General features: G+C 42.8%; 1 protein-coding gene across 1 annotated transcript in view; it reads right to left on the bottom strand.

Annotated features, from left to right (window-relative positions):
- The window catches only part of Tspan13 (tetraspanin 13), a 30,810-nt gene extending 14,300 nt beyond the window's left edge, over positions 1-16,510 (bottom strand). Inside the window, exon 1 of the mRNA XM_003469835.4 lies at positions 16,236-16,510. Coding sequence (XP_003469883.1) covers positions 16,236-16,298 — 63 coding nt within the window. The 5' untranslated portion in view covers positions 16,299-16,510. The remainder of the gene's footprint in view (positions 1-16,235) is intronic.
- Positions 16,511-21,836: the final 5,326 nt, after the last annotated feature.

Raw genomic sequence — 21,836 nt, 5'->3', positions numbered from 1 at the left:
AAACTAAAGAAGTTAAAAAAAATCATACTAGCAAAAACAAAAACTTATTTTAATGGCCCAATAATTAAACATAAAAGACATAGCTCTAAATACACCGAGAGTAATCTTTAGAGATAAAATCCTCAATCAGTAGGAAAGAAAGGGTTTACCTATTAGCCCTTTGGCAAGTGTTTCCCCATTCTGAAAAATGATGATAATAGTCCCTACTTCACCTCACAAATTTAAACCTAAATAAGAAAACACGGCCATGTTGGAACTGAGGACTCTGGGAAGCCAAGCCAGCACCTCCTCTCCCTGGTAAGCGGAGGCAGGGTGGCCCACTGCAGCCCTTCCAGGGGGAGAACCAGCAGTGTCTCCTGAGATCCACGCCATGTTGGAACTGAGGACGCTGTGAAAGCAAATGACCATTCTGCCTCCCTGCTTAGCAAGAGTGAACCTACTGCTACATGGCCGAGAGTCAAATATCCCACTTCCCCTATCCTCCTTCTCCTCCTCCTCCCCACCCATTAGCAAGTGGGAACCAGAAATCTGAGCATCTCCTGGGAGATTGACCATAGCAAATAAGGGGGACTTCCTTCTACCATTTCTTTGAAGGCAAATATTTTTACTACTGTTTTGCTCTTTTCTGATTAATGGTACTGCTCTATTCAATATTCTGTTTTGATAAGTTCTATATTTCATCTCATTTTGATATATGGGATTGAAAGAACAACTATTATAAAGATAACAAAATATACTGTGATACCTATTACTGTTATCCCGGTAACCTGCTGTGAAGTTCTGTACCAATTTCACTGTACGATCTTAGTTGGGTTTATTCTGACTTGTTCTGTTGTACACTTTCAAAATAAAAATTAAAAAAAATAAAGAAAACACAACCTAAACTTTAGGAAAAGGTTTAAAAAATACTGTAATGGCTTTAAGCAATGAAAACCACAAGGAATAGGTCTAGAATCAGAAGAAAATATTTCCAGCACTCATACATGCTAGAGAAGATCTGAAGTCAACCTAATAAGACAGAAAGCACAGAGAGAATCCCAAAGGTCCAATCAATAGCAGAAAGATGATACAGCTCATTAAGAACAAAAAACAGCATAGCAGGATATGATCTCAACTGCACTCAGGTGGCAAAACCAAAGCAGATGACCCCAGAGGTGTGAAGAGTCCAGAACTCATGTGCAAGTGTAAGTGTAAGCTGCTGCAGATACTTCATAGAATAATCTGGAAGGAGGTTAAATTTACAGATTTCTTATTAGCCCAGCTATTGTTTCTAGATTAAGCCCCAAGAGAAATATATTCATTTTACCAACAAGACACAACCACAAGGATTCAGTTGCAGCTTTTTTGGTAACAGTAAAAAAATTTTAAAAACCCAACCTGTGACAAGGGAATCAATAAACTCTGCTGTAATAACACAACAGGATACAAATGATATTTATTGCTGTGAAGTCAATGAACTTCAAAACCCATAACAAAACAGCTGAGGTACTGGCAAACTCTTGGGAAGTTGAAGCAGGAGGATCACAGCTTTGACCCCAGCCTGGGCAATTTAGCAATCCAGTCTCAAAACAAAAATAAAAAGGGTTCAAGGTATAGTTTTATGCAAGAGCCACAAGTTCTATCTCTAGTACAACATACCACAAAAATAAAACACACAGATACATACATGCACACACACACACACACACACTTCCTAACATAAACTAGACAAAATATAGAAGAAACATCATTTATGTAGATTTTCAAGTACAAAAAAACCATAATCTCTGTGGATGCCTAATACGTGAGATTGTCATAAATGTCACAGAGGGGCATGGAAATCACATGTATCAATTTCAGGACAGTGACTACTTATGAGAGGGGACAATAGGAACATCAAAAAGGCACTACAGAGTGAACCAGTAGCTTTATTTTAGTGTTTAACTTTTTCTGGTTGCTGTGCGGAGGACGGGATCCAGGGCTCACAGCACACTGGACAAGGGCTCTACCACTGAGGTGCAGCCCCAGCCCTGCCTCTGGACTCGTAGGGAGAAACACACAGCTCAGGGCCAGCATCTGTGAAACCAGGCCATGGGCACACAGGACTTGGCTCTGCCATGGTACTTTCTGTGCCTAGGAAATATTTCCTAATTCAAACTAGAACAAGTTAATGGCCCTTTCCTACATCAGCACCAATTCTAAATTCTCTTGCTTTTTCTACATAAATTGGCCAAATTATCTCCACCCAGCCTTAGTTCCTCTTTCCCAAATCCAGGAATAAAAACGAAGATCTTCTTGTTGGCTTTCAAACACTTTGTATTGCAGTAACTCTGGTAGATGAATCATCAAGTATAATCGAGACTCGGTCTTGTTAACATGTTCCCATTTAGGAAAAGAGAAAGCTTTCAAGTGCAGACAAGACCCACCTGAAGGCAGCAGGAAATGAATGATTTACTGGCTAGCTACACATGGGTAACCAAAAGCCTTCTCTGAGTACCTCTCACATTTGGATACTCTCAGGTGTGAGCTAAGACCAACCCTACAACCTTCACACAAGCAAGTGTGCACACACAATATAAGCTTATTATTTGTAAGGGCTTTTCCCAAGGTGGACAAGGACCCAGATTCAACACTCTGTAATCTAAAACAAATTTTGCATCTATTACCACGACAGTGAAACTATATTTTTATGAACTTATTGAGATGATCAGTATTTTGATCAAACCCCCAAAATTTTTTGGGTTGTTGTTGATTTGGTTTTGTGGTACAGGGGATGAAACCCAGGGCCTTCACACAGGGGCATATCCAAGCCTTTTTCATTTTTGATTTTGAGACAAGGTCTCATTAAACTGGCCAGGTTGGGCTTGAACTTGAGGCCCTCAAGCCTCACCTCCCCCCAGAATTCTGAGCCATGTTCGTTTGTTAGTTTTTATTTCTTTAGTATTTTTGAATAAATACATAGCATGACATTTAAAAAGTCAATCTCTCTTGCTCCTGTCTCTGTTTGCCAATGTCGCTGGGTCTTTTAAATTAAAAAACTGAAAGCAAGTGTTGATTATGTGCGACTGACATTTCTAAACACCACAACAAAATCCCCCAAATACTTTAAAATTAAAAACAGAAATATTATAACTACTAACGATTGATAATAATGTCTCTAAGATTTGATTATCACCATTTCTGTAAGTTTTACTAAAAAGAAGCCTTTTAAAGATAATGAAACAACTTATTTTGGGGTGGTGGTAATTATGTGTTATCTTTGGTTGGTAATTAATGAGATTATATGAAACCTTTCAAGCAATGATCTAAAAATTATTGATCTAAAAATAATTAATTCCAACCGCATGATTAAGAAGTCTAAGCTTGTCACCATAACTCAGTAGACAAAAGGAGCAGGGAATCCTTTGTTCAATTGTAATAACAGTTTCTTTACGAAACCAATTGTAATTGAAAGTAAATTTAGCCCTATGACAAATAATTTCCTTCCTTTGGGAGACAGAATGCTGATAAAAACAGATCCTGGATCTGTTAACTCCTTGATAGCGGTGTTTTTATGAGCAGGAAGCGCCAACCTTTCCTGTTTTGTCCTTAAAGAAAAGTTTATCGCACAACAAGAGCTTTGGGAGAGTTAAAAGAACTGTAATGGGAAAGGCTCACTCCGGGAAAGATTATAAAAGTGTCTAAAATTGGCATGGCTTCCCAAGCAAATCCCAGAGAGAGGACAGCGATGCAACCACCAGCACACACAGGACAAGACGACGAGGTGAGGCAGGCAGGGGCGAGGGACACAGGACCACTGGGACACTGAGCAGATGGCAAGGCTCATGGACAGCACAGACCCAGCGGGCACCTGGGCACGGGGTTCCTGGTCAGTGACCTCAACCTCCTCCCCTCATTCCACAGGAGAGGACATGGGAGCAGCAGGGTCACAAGGCAAAGGTACACAAGTCACCTGTGGCCAGCTTTTGCCTCACCACCCTTCCTCCCCCAGGACTCTGTCATAGTACCTGACAAGGTATTTATTTAACTGCCAACACTTAGGCGGAATATGAAAGCTATGATTACAGTGTCAAAGAAGTTAGTTTTTATTCTGTAGCCAGATCAATACATTTGAGTAGTGTACCTTTCTAACTTACTAACCCTACGAGAGCTAGCTGCTGGTGATGTGAAAGAAAAACAGAGCCCTCTTCGCTCTTGAAAATTGTATTAGTTAACTACCAAATGCTGGTTTATTCCCCTGGTGCTTTTTCTTTTTCTTCTCTCCGAATCAAAAATGTTTGCCACTTACGCCTACATTCCTACACAGGCCAAGAGCACACAGTGAGTTACCAAGCACGGGCAGAGCCGGTAGTTCTAGTTAAGATAAAGATAAGCGTATCTGAGGTCATTCTTGTCAACAGAAATGTTGAAAACCAATCAACATGTGTTTGTGCATTTTTGGACCGATACATGCCACGCTATTCAAGAACAAAGAAAAGCATGTGCACAGTGTTGTTTTTCTGTGTGTGTGTGAGGTAGCCCAAGTGCTGAAATGTTAAATCACTACATCCAGCCATTTGAATGATGAAGAAGTTGCTGGAATATTCTAGAATTAGAAAAGAACCACACAAAGCACTTCCCAGAAGAATGACCTCTGCAGTTCACATGCGTTGCTTCTGCACCTAGCACATTTTTTTAATACAACCCTTAACCCTAAGATTTCACTGGTTTGCTCTGACTTTGCCAGCAGTAGACAGAGCAGATTCAAGCTTACCAATATGGTTGTCCATCATGTCAATAGTGATCAGATCAAAGGGTACATCCATAAACCAACACAGTCATTAAATAGGTCCCACTTCTGACACAAAGACAAGGAGAGAAAAAAAGTGGCATAGAAAGCTATAAAAGTTGATTCTGCCAGTAGCCATATCTTAAACATGGAAAAAGAATCTAAGCAGAGAAGCAAGTCACTGAAAAGGGGGCTGCAAGGGGCAAATAAAAGACCTCCCATCTTTCCTGATTTCCCAATCCACACCTTGTGATCCAGCCAGTAGATTCCAATTACAGGAACCAAGCATTCTTATAAGCTCATCTCTAACTTAAAATATTTGGTTAATAAAAGCTCCATCTTGCAAATGTTTATCGTAAGTATTTTTAGCAACTGCAAATTGCCAGGCATGGTGACACATGCCTGTAACTGCAGCATTTGGAAAACCGTGGCAGGCAGATTGCACGTTCCAGGTCGGCCTGGGCTACACAGGGAGTTCAAGACTGGCCTGGACTACACAGTGAGATCCAGCCTCGCAAAACAAAACGAAAAAATTCTGCAATCTTGCAATGGCCTTGACCACCGTCACCACTGTGACCACCTCCTCTTCCCAAACCAAATTTAAATCTTTATTCCCTTGTCAGTGAGGTGCTGTTTTTTGTTTTGTTTTTTATTGTATTATTTTGTCAATAAGCTTTAAAAAAAAACCCAAGAGCACATGATTTTCACTGAAATACAGAGAACAGTGATTACCAGAACCTAAGAAGGAAGTTGGAAAGGTTAGAGAGGGGGTGGTTAACAGGTCTGGCGTAGAGCTGGACAAAGAGCCTCCTAATGTTCTGTAACAGTAGAATAACTACCATTATAGCTAACTGAGCATTTTAAAATAACTAATCAGAAAAAGAATGGTGTATATTCCTGCCACAAAGAAAGGATGCTATGTCTGAGGTGACAGGTATGTTAATGACCCAGTCTGATCATTATTCACTGTGTGCATGCATGGAAATGTCACACACTGGCCCATAAATATGTACAACTACTATGTGTCCATTAAAGATATATATTTTTAAAGGATCTTCCTAACCCAAGCCCCGCCTCCCCAAAAAGAGAGAAGAGATTGAAAAACCAGAGTAATGTCATAGATCATCTCTTTTCTACTTACTCAGAGGCTAAATTGAACCTCACAGTCCTCAAATTTGACTGCTTAAGTAGGTAAGTGAGTGTCTACAGATTTAGAGCAGGGGTGAGGGGAGAGGAAGAGTTACAGATGGAATAAGCAGACTTTTTGAGCGACAGGCAGGCTGAAATGAAGGTCTTGAGTGTGGTGATGGATTCACAGGTGTGCACAGACTCTGTTTGTGAAGACTTCCCAAATGCTAATAGTTTATTATATGTCAAAAATATCTCAATAACCCCCTTCCAAAAAGCCTTAAAAGGAAGAGCATTTCTAAAGCATCATCTTTCTTTGGCACAGGACAAATTATGGTACCTTGAGTTGCAGATGTAATCTGGTGACAAGGGAGAAAACTACATGATGTCAGGGACCACTGGGCAGGAAAGCAGAGGACTGGGTCCCTGGCAACATGCACTTGGCCTGCATTCCACACTGCTTCATTTGTTTCTATGTGAAAACAGATCATGTTAATCAGTGGACGCCTGTCACCTATAAATGAACTCTTTCTAACTGCTATGGCTTAAAAATGTCCTCCAAAGTTCATGCACTGGAAACTTAATCCAGTTCTCATGCTGGAGTTGGAGGCAGGCCCTTTGGAAAGAACCTAGGGTTAGATGAGATACTGAGGGAGGCACCCAACAGCAGGATCAGAGGTTTGTAAGGTGGCAGCCTGAACTTGCACAGCCCACCCTCGCCAAGCAGCGTCCTTCCCATGCTAAAATGCAGCAAGACCCTTGCCAGGCCAGCCCCTTTCCTGGATCTACCAGCCCCCAGAACTGCAAGGAATAAATTCCTTTTCTGCAAACATTTCCCAGTGTGTGACACTCTGCGATAGCGACAGAAAATGGACTAGGAAGTTAATGTGGGGGTCTTTTTTAAAAATAAAAAAATTTTAAGTCCATCATATGAGGTCATTCCCATTTTGAACACCCTTTATATCTCGTTTTTGGATAAAACCTATACTGGTAGGTTCTCAAATCCCAGAATGTCAAAGGCCTGGATTAGCACTGGAGGGAATTCAGTAGCCACTGCTCCCTAGCCCAGCTCTACTTTGAACTTTTACACTCAAGTACCACACAGGCAGGGAACAGCACGATCTTACATTCCCAGCACCTGGCAGAGCGCCTCGCATAGAAAAGGTTTCAAAAAATTCTGGGGGTTGAAAGGGCTCTTGATACTACTATTACACTTTAAGAACAAATAAATGCTTATTAATCAACGAAACCATTTTTGAAGCGAGGGAAGAAATTCAGTCTAACAGTGTATCAGATTATTCTATACAACTATAAAAACGATTTCTTTTATCAAATATCCATCACATTTCATGAACAAGCCAAAGATAGATTTGAATATTTCTAAAACAGCTACATTTTTTAGCATATAAATTCTACCAAGATAACTAAATTGCTTTGAGGATAAAGGAGCTTAGAACATTTAAAAGAAAACACTGGACTACATATTAATTAAATTATTCAAAGATGCTTTGTTAGCACTACACTGAGAAAAGTTACAGCGGAGGTGGGAGGCGAGAAATGTTAAGGCATTACTGAGACACAGAACTGCACCACCAAACCGGAATAGAAGAGAACGAAGGCCAACTTCCTCTATGTGCTGCCACATGTACAAGCAGGAGATGCTCTAAAAAACCGAACCCTTCCATGAAAGAAACACATACTTGATCGTCTCTCAACGATCAAGTATGTGTTTCTACGATGCCAAACATCTGGAAGGAAATGCACAATTCTATAAATAATCTAGATACTGCTAAATAGCAAGATATGTAGTGTTGAAGCCAAAACCTCAGTTCTTTCATTGTTCCGTGTTTATTCTTCAGATGATACAAAACCCCGAAGTATTCCTACCTGCATTTGTCTTCCTGAAGGTTCTCCATACTGCTACTGCTTTTATACTTACTAAGCACAAATACAAAGTATCGAATGACTGCTAAAAAGACATTATACAAGGGAAATTGAAAGGAAGGGCCCCTGGCTGGTCATTTTCCAAGGTTAACTACTTTAAAATGTCTTCTGCAGCTGCTGATGGGAGTTCCAACCCCACCCAGCCCCTTCCTTTTACTGGCCCTTTTGTGAGCTGAACCATTCCACACTGATTCCTGCATTCAATTAACTCAATGCCAGCCATGTGCCAGCCTTAGGGAAGCAGGAATGCTGGGACTCGGGCCTCAATGCCGATGTGCTTATGGTTTATCATACGCAAATTAAACACAACTGCTCCCTTTGATGTCTTCTTCATTGCTGAACTCAAGAATTATGTATTAGCCAGGTAAGGTAGACAACTATAATCCCAGATACCCTGAAGGCTGAGGCAGGAGAATCCCAAATTCAAGGGCAACTCTTGAGCTATTTAGGAGACCATCAAGATACAATTTAAAAACTGGGTGGGGACAATGTCAGCACCAAAACAGAACTAAATCAAGCCTGAAAACCCAGCCCCTCACCTCATTAGCACATTTCACACACACTCAATCCCATCACGAGACAACTTGCATTTGGCTTCTAGGCCACCAACCCCTGCCAGGCTCCCCTCTCCCTGACTGCTGTTCCTTTCTCAGGTCATCTGCAGAGTACACCCTATCCCACAGACCTCTCAATGAACGAAGGTCCACTGCCACTGGTTTTCTCCAGCCACCCATACTAATAACGGCTTCATTTGATCTCAATTCTGTAAATTCCATTCACTCTGCTGACAGATCCTTGAATCTAAACCCCCGACACTCCTCTCCCTGAACTCCAATGTCAATTGTCTAAGGGCTGCCTCACCTCTCCAGTGGATATCTGCGGGCATCAAACAAAGGGCTAAACCCTGTTTTTATCCCAAAGCCTACTCAACCTATGGCTACCAGCAAATCCCAGCTAGCAAAACCATTCTGCCAGCTGCTCAGGCCACCGTCCTGAGGAACTACACCCTGTCTCTCTCTTTAATGCCTCATTCCAGTCCGGCTGGAAATGATCTTGCTCCTACCCACAAGAAGTCCGGAACTGGACTGGACTGTTTTGTTATTTCCTTTTTTTTGAGACTGAGTCTCACTAACGAGTTCAGGCTTACCTTGAACTCACTATGTAGCCCAGACTGAGTCTCAAATTCATGGTGATCATCCTGTCTCAGCCTCCCAAGCACTAGGACTACAGGTGTGTGCCACCATGCCCTGCTGGAGTGTTTCTATCCCTTTCATTGCTGCCATATGGGCCCACACCTCCATGATTCCATATCTGAATTACAGCAACAGCCTCCTAACTAGTGCTGCTGCTTCAGTCTGTGCCAGCTATCATCTATTCTCAGTGTTAACTGATCTAAATACAGTCAATATTTACATTTTTAGAATTACTAAAAGACACATGGCTATTACCTCTCAAAATATCCCCTATCCACCCCCCAGACATACACACACAAACTTCAAATACGATTACCCAAATGTTCTTATCACTTTCTGATGCAATCTTGGAAGACCTCTTTGGTGAGTGTCTTTGGGAGGTGAGATCAAAAATCAGGGCAGAAACCAGGCGTGGTGGTACACGCCTATCTATAACCCCAGCATTTGGGAGGTGGAGCAGGAGGATCGCTGCGAGTTTGAGACCATCCTGAGCTACAAAGTGAGCTCAAGGCCAGCCTGAGCTCAAGGGTGTAGCAACACCCTGTCTTAAAAAGAGACAAAAGACAAAAAAAGAAAAAATTCAAGACAGAAGCCGGGCATGCTGGTGCATGCATGTAATCCCAGCCCGTAAAAGACTGAGACAGAAAGATAGCTCTGAGTTTGAGGCCAGCCTGGGCAACATAACAAAACCATGTCTCAAAAAACAAAAAAGTGGAGGCATCCACAACAGTGCAATTAAAGACACAAAAGAACAAACACTCCCGAACTGCTTCAGAAAGTTACAAGAACAATGGGATAAATGTGCTTGGAGGGGCAGAGTATTTTGAGGAAGACTAATGACAATGCATCTTTTGTTGTTTTAAATTTTAAAAGTTTTTATATCCACCATATTTTTATCAGACCGTGTCAGAACTATACCATCTTTTTTTTACATAAAAATTGTGCCCAAGGGCACAAACCCACCAACAATTCCCATTTCATCTGCTACAACAGCTCCAGTCCTCACAATACTCAAGGTCACTTATGTTCTGGGTCCCTTAACTCCCGGCGTCATTTCCTACCATGGCACTGCTTGCTGGCTCTGTCCCCACCACACTGTACCCCCACCCAATCCCTTCCTAAACCAGGACTCCACCAACAGATAAAACACAAGTCTCCTGCGCAAGCCGGGGATATAGCTCAGTGGCAATGAGCCTGCCGGGCAAGTGCAAAGTCCTGAGTTCAATTCCTAGTACCAAAAAAAAAAAAAAAAAAAAAAAGAAGTAAAATACTATAAGCTGGGCAATGCAACAAAGGGAAAAAACAGGTAAGAATGCTATAGTCTCTTGCAACAAGAAGTTAACGTCTAGCAGGGGAGAAAAACGGGGCCCACAAACACCTCTAGCACACAGCGCTGGTACAAACAAGGACAAAGACCCAGTACAAATCTGATAACATCAGCTCTCAGCTCTCACTGTAATCTACAGAATTAGCTAGGAAACATTAATAGATGAATAAATAATAAAATCACACGCCCTCTGCCTATTTGAATTGTTCTGGGATGGCACTTAAGTAGTAAGATATCAGAGGAAATTTAAAAGTAAAGTTTTGTTCAGTAACTTTACAGAGAAGAGTATAAACTTAGCAAAGACATCAAGGCAGGAAAGGGCAAATACTTGTTTGCTAAAATATATAAAAACAATGCAAAACAAAGTGAGCAGGTAGTGAGATCATGAATGAAAAATTAAAGAACTTGTTTTCATTATTATTAAAAATGGATTTGGAGCATTCCTTCCACTGGTAAGATGGTGAATGGGATGATAAGAGGAAAGAGGGCGAGACCAGGCTGCCTGCACCAGATACTCCAGGGTGTATCAGATGCCACCCACAATTAGGCCACCTAAGCTGACTACAAATTAGCTCAATGGGACTTCAAACTGACACGCGTAACCCAGAGGGCTCAGCTCCCCCTAGGAACAGAATCATTATGTGTGACAAACACATACTAATAAAAAAATTTTTTTTAGAGATAAATAAATACAATTTAAAAATGAACTATGGGCTAAATCTTCCCCAAAATAAATTGCTTCTCTCACTGGAAATGTATTCAGTAATTTTTTAGTTCAATTGTGTGAATATCTATAAGCTCATTTCATGTGAAAAATGGCATTAATAGCACATTTTTGTTCAAATGTTTTTAAAATTAAAGCTCAGAAACATTTTAAAACATATAGTACTTGGCCCAGCATGTGTGAGGTCTCTGGTTCAATCCTCAATACCAAAAATAAAAGGTGTAAAAGATTATAAATAGCATTATAATAACGTTCTCTGAAAATGCTCACATTCTGTAGTGAATCATTTTCCTAGCTTAAAATGCAAGTCAACATCTAGCAACCCATTAAACACATTCAGCGATTTAAACAAGAGATAATACTATACCTCTAATCACACATTTAAAAATTAACTGAAATAATCTGAAAAGTAACTGAAATTTTGAGAAATGGAAACACTATCATTTGAAAGCAACTGAAGTTTTCCTTTGGCTAAAATATTAAGATTTTATTTTTCATTTATTTAGAAGTTGAGGCTAAACAAAAATAGTAATTTTCCAGCATTCTAAGGATCAGACTGAGGCACTGAAAAAAAAAAAAAAGAAAATACAGCTAAATCAAAAATTTTAAGTCTAAAAATTAGAATCCTAATTCTGAATTCATACTTACCACACTTCAGTCACTTCTTTTTTCAGTCACTTCTTGCAACTGACAAATTAATTTCCTTCTTGGAGCAGGCTACTGACTTAACAGCCTGTGTGTGCTTTAAATGCCAATAGCTTGATAATCTCTCCATTAATGCACAAAGATTTGTGATTAAAGATTTAAAATATGTTAACTTTTTCCACTTGAAGTTGCAGCAAATTAATTTTGTTTCTGTTGTACATTCAAGGCATTTATATACATCTTATTTTAAATTAACACCATAAAGGGAGAACAAAAAATGTCATCAATTCACAAATGAAGGAACTAATAACCCAATAAAATGTTGTTTTACATACATTGGTAGAATTGGAAAGGTTTGTTTTCTTCACAAATCCAGTAGTTTTTTTCTCCGTAAACTATAGAGATTTATTTCATTATCTGACAGTTGTGGTGGAGGAGTGGGGTATCAGAAACCAAACTCAGGAGGACCTTGTGCTTGCCAGGAAGGCACTTGTGATGTAGAGCTATGTCCCCGGCCCAGTAATAGTACATTTTATCTACTAGAAAATGTATCAAATTTCATAGATGTTAAAATATAAGTCAATGTGTCTTAAAATGATTTTGGTTTCAAATCCAGTTCAGTGAGAACTGAAATCAAATTTCCCCGTAAGGTCAACACTGAACCTGACCACTGAATCTGATCTGGTTCTCATCTAATTTGGTTTGCAACCAGAATCATAGAAAGAATCAAGTGCATGTGGAGTTACCACTGTAATTTCTGATAGTACATGAAGACTTTTCTCAAAACAACCAAAGGTATATGGGGAGAAAAATCACAAATGAAAGAAGGGGAAAAAAAACCCAGATTTTAGAAGAATACACACACAAAAAAAGAAATAGAACTGAAACTTGTGAAATTTCCTTCTTGATTTAAAGACCATAAGCCATTTTCTGCTCCATACACATTCATTATACATATATGGACATATTTCTTGGAGTACAATTCTTTAAGGTCCACACAGAGTGAATACATTCATTTTTGGTTGTATTTTTCAGTTTGATTCCATTTAACAGTCAGCCACTCAACTTGTTTTTTGGTTTTTTTTGTTTTTTTTTTTTTTCAAGAGAGCTCTCTTCTCTGGTTAAGAAGCCCAAGGAACCAAACGGTGGTGCACACCTGTAATACCAGGTACTCTGGAGGCGGAGGAAAGAAGATCACAAGATCCAAGCAGACTTAGCCGCCTAGGAAGACGCAGACAAATAAGAGATGGAATGCAGCTCAGCAGTAGAGCCCTTGCTTAGCCTACGTACAGTTCTAGGTTTCGTGTTTTGTATTAAATAAGAAAAGAAGGTAGGGAGTAAGAGGAGAAAGAAAAGGAAGTACCTAAATATGTACTATATAGAACTGGAACACATAGGGCCAGGGGTTTAGCTCAGTGGCATAAACGCCCACCTGGCAAGGGCAAGGTTATGAGTTCAATCCCCGGTACCAAAAACAAAACAGACAGACAAAAAAAAAAGGAATATGTAGAGTAGCTCAGTCAGTGAATAAACATCTGCCCACTATGCACAAAGTTCTAGGGTTTGATTCCCTTCACAACTTAAAAAAAAAAAAGTCAAGGATATAGCCCAGTGGCACAGTGCCTGCCTGGAAAGCATGAGGTTGTAAATTCGATTTCCTGTACAGAAAAAACCCCTCGAGATGCTCCACATACTATCCAACCCTCAGTTCACAAAGTGATCCACAAGGCTCTAGCTGTGCATGGTGGCGTACTCCTGTAATCCCAGCACTCAGGAGGCAGGGGCTGACACACGATGATTGCTGCAAGTTGGAGGTCAGCTTGATCTAAGAAGTGAGACCAAGGCCAGCCTGAACTGCATAGCAAGACCCTGTCTCAAAAAGGGGAAAAAAAATCAAAATGATACGTATTTTAATACATTAATTTCATATTTCCTGAAACTCCTCACAAATTTAGTTATTTTCACTATTTGCCAAAATATATTCATATGAAGACATACTATTTTTAAAAAATCATGTTCCCAAAATAGGTTTTATTTTGAAGTATCAGGTAGCTCCACAATATTTCTACCACTCCCCCAGTTCAATCATCTTTATTCCTACCCTAGAAAGGCCTTCCCCAGTCCTAAATATTAGGGCACCTAATATACCACTTAATTGCTCCTGTCCTAATAGGACAAGTATTTCTCTTTGTAACTATTTCTACCCCACAGTTCTCAGGCGCACACAGCAGGCAAATGTTTATGACTATACACAGTTCTGATCATATACAGAAAAGGTAGAAAACAGAGACTTCATAAAGACATAGTGACTTTAGAGTCCTGTTTCGATTGCTGCTGTATTTCCAGACTGAGCTGGCACACAGTAGGCACTCAATCCTGGCTAAATGAAGAATGATTTCAACGCAGAGCATTCCAAAGCAAGTCACTCTCTCCCGCTACAACACCAGGGAGGTACATTAAGGGGTTATCGCAACTCTTCTTACACGCTTACAAACTGTTCACTAGCAGTGACTAAAGCTCAGTACTTGACAATTCCTCAATTAACACAATCAAGGTAGACCAAACCCCCCCCCCCGACAAAATCAACAGGTAACCTCTGCATAACTGTCAAGTCTCCACGACAAATTTGGGGCTGTTTCTTCCAATTGGCTTTTGAGCCCTGCTTTCTGGACTGATCATGAAGTCATCAGAAATCAGAGGCTCATTAAACAATACCACAGGATGGGCAGTGGAGTTGGTGGAGTCCCAAGTTCGCTGTGGATAAGGCTTCACTGCTACAGTGATGACGCAGGAGGTAAGACATGGCCTTTACTCCCCGACGAAAGTCTGCTCCTACTCCGCTTTCAGAAATGGCCTCAGACGTAGGCCTGCAGCTCCGTGGGTACTTAAGAGGCAGTGATCAGGGCTGGATTAGAACCTACAAAGGGCCCTTTTATTCATGTTTTATAAAGAAGTGTTTCCCAGGTCCTCAACTCAACCTTACACTCAACCACCTCACATCTTGCGGGGCCAGGCAAGATGCAGACACCAAAACATTGCTGTGGGACATTTTCTGCATCTATTAAAGACCTAACACAACTTTTCCCGTTGCTCACTTCCAATTCAAGCTGCTGAATTTATCTTTACCTACTCACCACTAATTTATTTTTTTTTTCTTTTTTTCTTTTTATCCGTCCCGGGGATTGAACTCACGACCGCCTGCTTGCAAGGCAGGTGCTTAGGCCATTGAGCTAAATCCCCAACCCCCCACTAATTTATTTTAAGAAATATTCCTTTGTCCTAAAAGTCCAAAAATTTTAAAGGACTAATCATTTTTAATCGTCCCATGAATTAGTTGTTTTACCGCATAGCTATTAAAATCAATAGAATAGAAAAAAAGAATTAGGGCGCAAAGAGACAAAATTTGAAATTCTAAGCAGACCCTGTAGGCTGATGAAAGAACGGATCAGCATTTACTGAATCAATAATGTGACACACATGCCTCACGTGAGCCAGGTGGACTGTGAGCTCTAACTTGCTATGTATAGCCAAATACCACCAGGTGTTCTGGAAATGTTTTTCCCATCTCGCGTTAGTGACTGCGTTGACCAGATTCCTAACAAGCCACAACATACACTACGCCTGCTTCTGTCCTGCCCTGCCACCATCCCAGAGAAGAAACAATAAGCGTAAAATGACCCAGCCTCTCTCTCCAAAGGATGTAACCTAAGCTTGCCCAAATGGCCTCGCTCTCGCTAACGCAGGAGACCGGATTTGTTTTCAGGGTGGGTGCTGCCAGGTACGAGGTGCAAGCATGCAATCGAGGGGAGCACGACCAAGATGAAGGGCTGGTGGCAAAAGAGGGACTTTCTCCCACCCTCGAGGCAGTCTGTAAAAAGAGCTGGATTGCAAGGCAAGGTATCCTCTTTCAATCCACCAACTACCAGCTTGAAAACTTACTGAGCCCCTTTTTGTTTTTTATTTTACATATAAAAACGCAGACAATTCCGCTAGCCTCCAAGAGTTGTCAGAACAACGAACAAAAACCATGCACGTAAAACCTGGGATGTGGTAGCCATTTAATTACCGTCAACTTAACCTCCGCCTTTTCACCCAGAACTGCGCCTCCAGCCCCACCAAGAGAGCCTGCAGGTTCGAACGAAGAGGCCTAAGCCTCCTGGCCCGAAAAGCAGCGACCTGGGAGGCGGCTGTTTATTTAACCGGCGATCCTGGCTTAAACCGGAGCGAGGGTACTGGGGGAGGGGCGCGGACCACGGAAAAAGCATGGAAACCCGCAACGGCAACCACGAAACACAGCCCCCTCGGGAGGCAAACTTCGGCAGCTGCGGGTCTCCTGCGCACCTCCCGGGCGGCCCCGGTTCGAACCATCGGAGCGCGCAGCCCCCGCTAAGAGGCGCGCGCCACCCCGCCACGCCGCCTCGCGGTTCCCAGCAGCAGGGTGCAGACGGGTCCGGGCGCGCAGGGTCTCGGGCGGGGCGGGGCGCGGCGGCGCGGCCGAGCAGGTGCGGGCGCGGGCGCGGTACTCACGGTGTAGAGCAGGTTGAGCGCGCACAGGCAGTTCTTAGAGCACGCGAAGCCCCCGCACACCATCTTGGAGCCGGGTTGGCCCGCTGCTGCAGGAGAATCCGCCCCCTGGGGCCCGCCGGCTGCCGCTTTGTCCTAGCGCCTTGGGCCTGGCCGGGCAGCGCAGCGCGGCGACGCCCGCGGGCTGGGGCCGGGCCGGGCAGGGGCCGGGACCGAACGAGGCTGCAGCGCGCGACTCCCACCAGCTCCGGAACCTGCAGCCGCCGCGGCTCCCGCGGGATGCTGGATCTCGGCCCCGCCCAGCGCCCCCCCACACGCCTCAGCCCGCCTGCTGATTGGCTGGCGGAGGGAACAAAGGTAGCAATATGCAAATAAATGCGCTCTGCCGGCGAGGATCCGGGAGGGGCGGGGCTGTCCGAGGAAGGGGGAGGGGAGCGGGGAAGGGGAGGGCAGCGGAGGGGGAGGAGTGGGAAGGGGTGTCAAGGCCCCGGGGCAGGTGAGGAGCTGAGGGCGGGCCGACGGAGATCTGCGCGGGCGGGGAGCCCAGGACGGCACCCCTGAACTCGGCCCTGGCGGATGACGTGGCACCGTTTAGCATGGGATTTTAAAATTAACCTCCGGGCCTTCAAATGAAAGGGGGAGAGATTTCAGAGAGGATGGAGCCAGGGCGAAGGAAAGAGGAAAATAAGCAGCAGCGAAAGAATAAAAGGAGGGCGTGAAATCTGTGGTTCTTTCAGAAACGGGAAGGATTGTGGCCTGTCACTGTGACCGGGGTCAGGGCGGGCAGACTGACCCTATGGGGATTTGAACAAATCTGATAAACTTTATAAATGTGCCCTGCAAAGGAAAATCGGGAGCGATTACGGCTGTGTCTAGTTCTGAATTTCAATGAGCTTATTTTTGCCCAAGTAAGAACCGTGAGAACCTTTAAATAGCAGTCTTCACCTGAGGGGACTCATTCACACTTGTTTCTTTGGATTCCTCATCTGAAAGGGGGATATTAAAAGTCCTTGGGCAGAGGCTGGCACAGGGTAAAGGCTCAGTGGTATCCACAGATCTCACGTTTTTTAAACACCTACTGGATTCCAGGCTAGGCCAGTCAAGATTTGGTTCTTTCATAATACTTTCTGGGTGAAAAAAAAAGATTTTGAAGTTTACAGTATTTCTATGGAAACTAAGTTTCAATACTGAATTTGAAGTTATGGCTTAAATAAAACTGATTAAAATAATTTAAAATAATAAAATAATTTAATATAATTTATTATTTAAAATAATAAAATAATTAAATAATAAAAAAATTCTTGGAGTACTCTGCCCCCACCTCTACACAACAAAGACATGTAATCCAAGCTCAGAAGTATACCAAAAAATTATTCTAGAAAATGACTTGTCAACGCTAAACAATATTTTCATATTTGGCTTTCCTTTTTAGAGCCAGGAGAGATGTTGCAGGGAGCTCTAATCCTCCTCCTCCTATTCCTGGATGTCACGAGCATTGCTACCACTTCAGCTGCTGCTCAGCCCAGGCCTCCTGGCCTTCACTGTCTCCAGGTGGGTGGAGCCACTTTCTGTTTCTCAAAAGAAATACCACCAGTCTGCACCCCAGCAGGAAATAGGTGGCTTACATTGTGCAGTTAAGAAGAGTTTCACAAATGGACTATTAAAAACAAAAGCAGAGAAAAGTGGGGCCAAAAGTTTAGAGGAAGCCAGCAAAGGATGGTGAGGCATCCTGCACTGACAAGAGTAGAAAGTTATAATTACCCTAAATCTGGTAAGTCTGGGGGATAATTGGAGGGAACAGTTACAGAACCCAGCCAAGAGCCAAGAGCTGTAGTTGTAGAAGGGTTATCTGGTAAGACCTGTGGCCTTCGATAGAGAAAACAGTGAGCAATGCAAACAACAAAAGAAAACAAACGGATGTTGTGGGATTTCTCTTTCTGAATTGGATGTAGAAATTTTCAAGATTATTCCCTCCCATGAAAGCAGGAATGATGCAGTCTCAGAAATACCTTTCAAAAAAGTCTGAATAAAGACATCTATGAGAACTAAAACTCAGAGATGATGAAATATTGTTAGGAAACAAAACCCAGCATGACTCCCATCTCTTTTACGTTGGCTGAGGAGGAAAACTAGCTGAGTAGGGTAAGGAAAAACTAGTTAAACATTTAACACTGTATGCATTACAGGAGGACAACTGGGAACTGAATCCATGGTCTTTGTACTGAGCCATACATTCCCACCCATATATATATATATATATATATATATATATATATATATATATTGTTTGTTTGGTTTTGTTTTTAAGGCAGGATCTCCCTAAATTGCTAAATTGTCCAGGCTGGACTTGAACTGGGGATCCTACCCCTCAGTCTCCTGGAGTGCTGTGACCACAGCCATGGGCCACCACAGTGGGACCACTTAACCATCTTTTAATGCCCAAATATTTGTGCCAGTGTTACAGAATAGAACCCAAGCACCACAGCCATGGAGGTGAGCCTTAACTATTTGCCGCCTGTATCCTGCAGCCTGTCACCTGGAACAGGGTTACAGTCCTGAAGGCTGTGGTCAGGCGAGAGTACCGAGAGGCAGCCTCCCTTCTCAATAATCTAAAGTGCTCGGATCCTCCCCAAGTACAAGGTGATGGCTATAACTGGGAGTAAGGTCAAGAAGAACGGGGAAAAAATCTCCACAAATCAGTCTGAGTCTTTACCTAATCTCAGACTAAGGGAAAAAGTTCCTGAAAGGCTGGAACAGAGTGACAGGACAGGAAGTGATCCACCAGGTACAAAAGGCAGAGAGCATGACTGGAGAGCAAAAAATGCTGCCCAGCAAACGAAAAGGTGACAGCAGGTTACTGGACACGTTCGTACCCACTATCTGCCACCAAAGTGAAAATTACGAAAGACTTGGATGCTCAAAAAATAGGACTCTGAAGGAGGTGACCCCTGCCTGGAAACCAGCACCATGCGTGGGCCGCCACCGAAGTGGGGACAGCCAGACCTAAGCCTCTCATGAGTCAGCACCATTCCAGGACTGCAGGGGGAGAGAACCAGGCCTCACCAGGAGGTGAGCCCTGCCTGGAAACGGTATCATTTTCATTGTTTTCTTGGGTTAGGTTTTATTCTCTTTTGTCTTGTTTGATTATGTTAAATGTGATGGCATGAGCAGCTGTTTAAATGGTAGCAACTCATATTGTGGTAGCCATTTTGGATTTACTATTGGCTTGTTTTGAAGTCTTTTATTGCATGCATTGTTTTGTTTTTATTGTTTCTATTCTATTTTGTTCTGTTTGATTTTTGCTGTGTCCCAAGGTATCTGCAGCTATTTTGAGACAACAAAAGGCATTATGGTAATCATTGTTGATTTTGTAAGGTTTTGAAGTCCTGTATCACTTATACTGATTTACTTTGGTTGGTTTTGTTCTGTGTTATTTTCCTTGGTTTTATCCTCTTTAAAAGAAAAAAAAAATTTTTTTAAAAGGTAGAAAATTGGACCCAATCAGAAAAAGACAACTAGAGAGCCTGCTAAACCCTCTTCCTCCCCCACCACCCCCTTCTCTTTGTCCCTGGCCCCTTTCCTCCTCCTCTTTTTCCTCTCCTTCTCTTAGTTCTGAACCATGACAAAGAACAGTCTTGGGCAGTAGTATAGGTCTGCTCAGTGGCCCGAGGCCATCCTGGCTTAGAGGTGCAGGACAGGAACTAGACGCGGTCTCTGGGCGGGAACCCAGGGAGCTGGGAGAAGCTGCCTGCCCAAGGAACAGGCCTGGCATTGGAAGGAGCAGGAAAGGAAAGAAAGGCGGGAGAGGGTTTGGGAGGAAGAGTCTCAGCCTGCCATGCAGGTTAAGCCTTAGCAAAGGCTGCTCTGGTGCAGAGCGTCCCCCAAAACTTCATGTATTGAGATTCAATACCCACTGTGAAGTTTTAAGAGGGAAAAAAGTTAGCCTGGCGGTGGTGTTTGGAGGTGGGGCATCGGAGCAATAGTTCAGATTAGAAAATGTCGTGGGCTGAAGGATGCAGGATGACTGAATCCTGGTGGCTTCCTAACAGGCGGGAGAAGGACATGGAGACACAGACTCAGCCCTGCTCAACTCCGCCTCTCACCGTGTGCAGCCCCTCAAGCCTCTAGAACTAGGGCCCAAATCAATCTTTTCTGTGAAGCCCTGCCCATTGTGTGGTGTTCTGGCTCTTGGCGACAGAAAGCAGAATCTCTGGGTGGCAGGTGGCAAAGGTCTGAGAAACCCTCTGCACCCCTGGGACGAGCCTGTTTCTGGAGCCCCACAAGCCCTGGGCTGGGGAAGCGTCAGGGAGGCAGGGATGGATCTCAGGGGACCACCACCTAGGGCCAGCTTCAGGCAGGCTCCCCACACCAGAGCAGAGCAGGACTTGGGCTTGCAGCTCATTTCCAACACTAAGAGCTTTTGGCTTTGAGAGGAACGTGCTCTTGCTAAAAAAAATTTGGATTACATTTCCCCCGTACCTCCTGTGACATGTTCTCTAGGCCTGTTTTGAAACCATCCTTCAGTTTTGCAGTACAAATCTTTGCAGCAGGGAAGGGAATTCTCTAACTCAGGAATCCATCTCAGTGTCCTTCTCAAAATCGCTCCAGGTTTACATTAAACTTGGCATTATCTCAACTTTGTTTTTTCTTTCTTTTATATTTTAAGCATTTTTGCCTGTTTTCTTGGTATCATCCTCTATTAGTTTCTTGTTAAATATATTTGTTATTCAACCTTAACATCAACACCTCTTTAAATAATTCAATGTTAGAATTTGACTGCTCCACAGAGCCCCCACGAAGTAATTACTTTGGTAGCATTGTTCACTATGCTCCCAAAATCCTTTCCACACATCTCAGGAATATGAACAAGAAATTAGATAAACATCAGTGTGTTCATACACAATTTATAGTCACATAAAATGTCAGTGATATAGTAAATTTCAAATTGCCTCTTCTGCAGTTTCCTGCATGAAGACTAAACCCCAGTGTCATATTTCCTTAGCCAATAAAATATTATCACTAGATAAATTAAATGCCAATTTTTAAAATGTCAGCGGTTTCAAGCGGAATTGACACGCTTATATTGTTTGCAATGACGAATAGATGCTTCATTGCATTTCACCTGTTACCCCATGTTCTGTCTCCTGAGCAAATGAACCAGAGAGCCAGAGCCCTGTCCTTTGAGCCTCGCACCTGCAGGGCCGCTGCTGTCCACAGTGAGTCGGCGGCTGGTCCACAGTGCTCCTTCTCCTCCCATGCCTGACTTTTGCTCTATTTTCTCCCTGTTATCTTAGTCTTTTAGGTCTTTTGCCAGACGTTAGCAATGCAACACAGCACATCCATCCCTCCCACAGTCCTATTCAGTCTCCCTTTTGCCAGGCGGAATGTTTCACTCTTCGAGTCAAAGGACTTCAAACCACAACTCAGTTCTAAAAACTGGTTTTCTTCCAACCACAAATTAAACTCTACCTTTTTTTTTTTCTTTTACCAGCAAATTATTGTGTGCAAATGCTTCTTCCCTTTCTCCATTCGTATCATGCCAGAGGCACCAAATTGCACAATGAATTCAACTACTGTATCTCATGCTGACATAGACACTAACAT

The sequence above is a fragment of the Cavia porcellus genome, unplaced genomic scaffold (assembly GCF_034190915.1).
Source record: "Cavia porcellus strain 051 isolate PalLab524CR breed Dunkin Hartley unplaced genomic scaffold, mCavPor4.1 scaffold_2, whole genome shotgun sequence".
NCBI lineage: Eukaryota > Metazoa > Chordata > Mammalia > Rodentia > Caviidae > Cavia > Cavia porcellus.
This window is presented reverse-complemented; position numbering and strand designations above follow the sequence as displayed.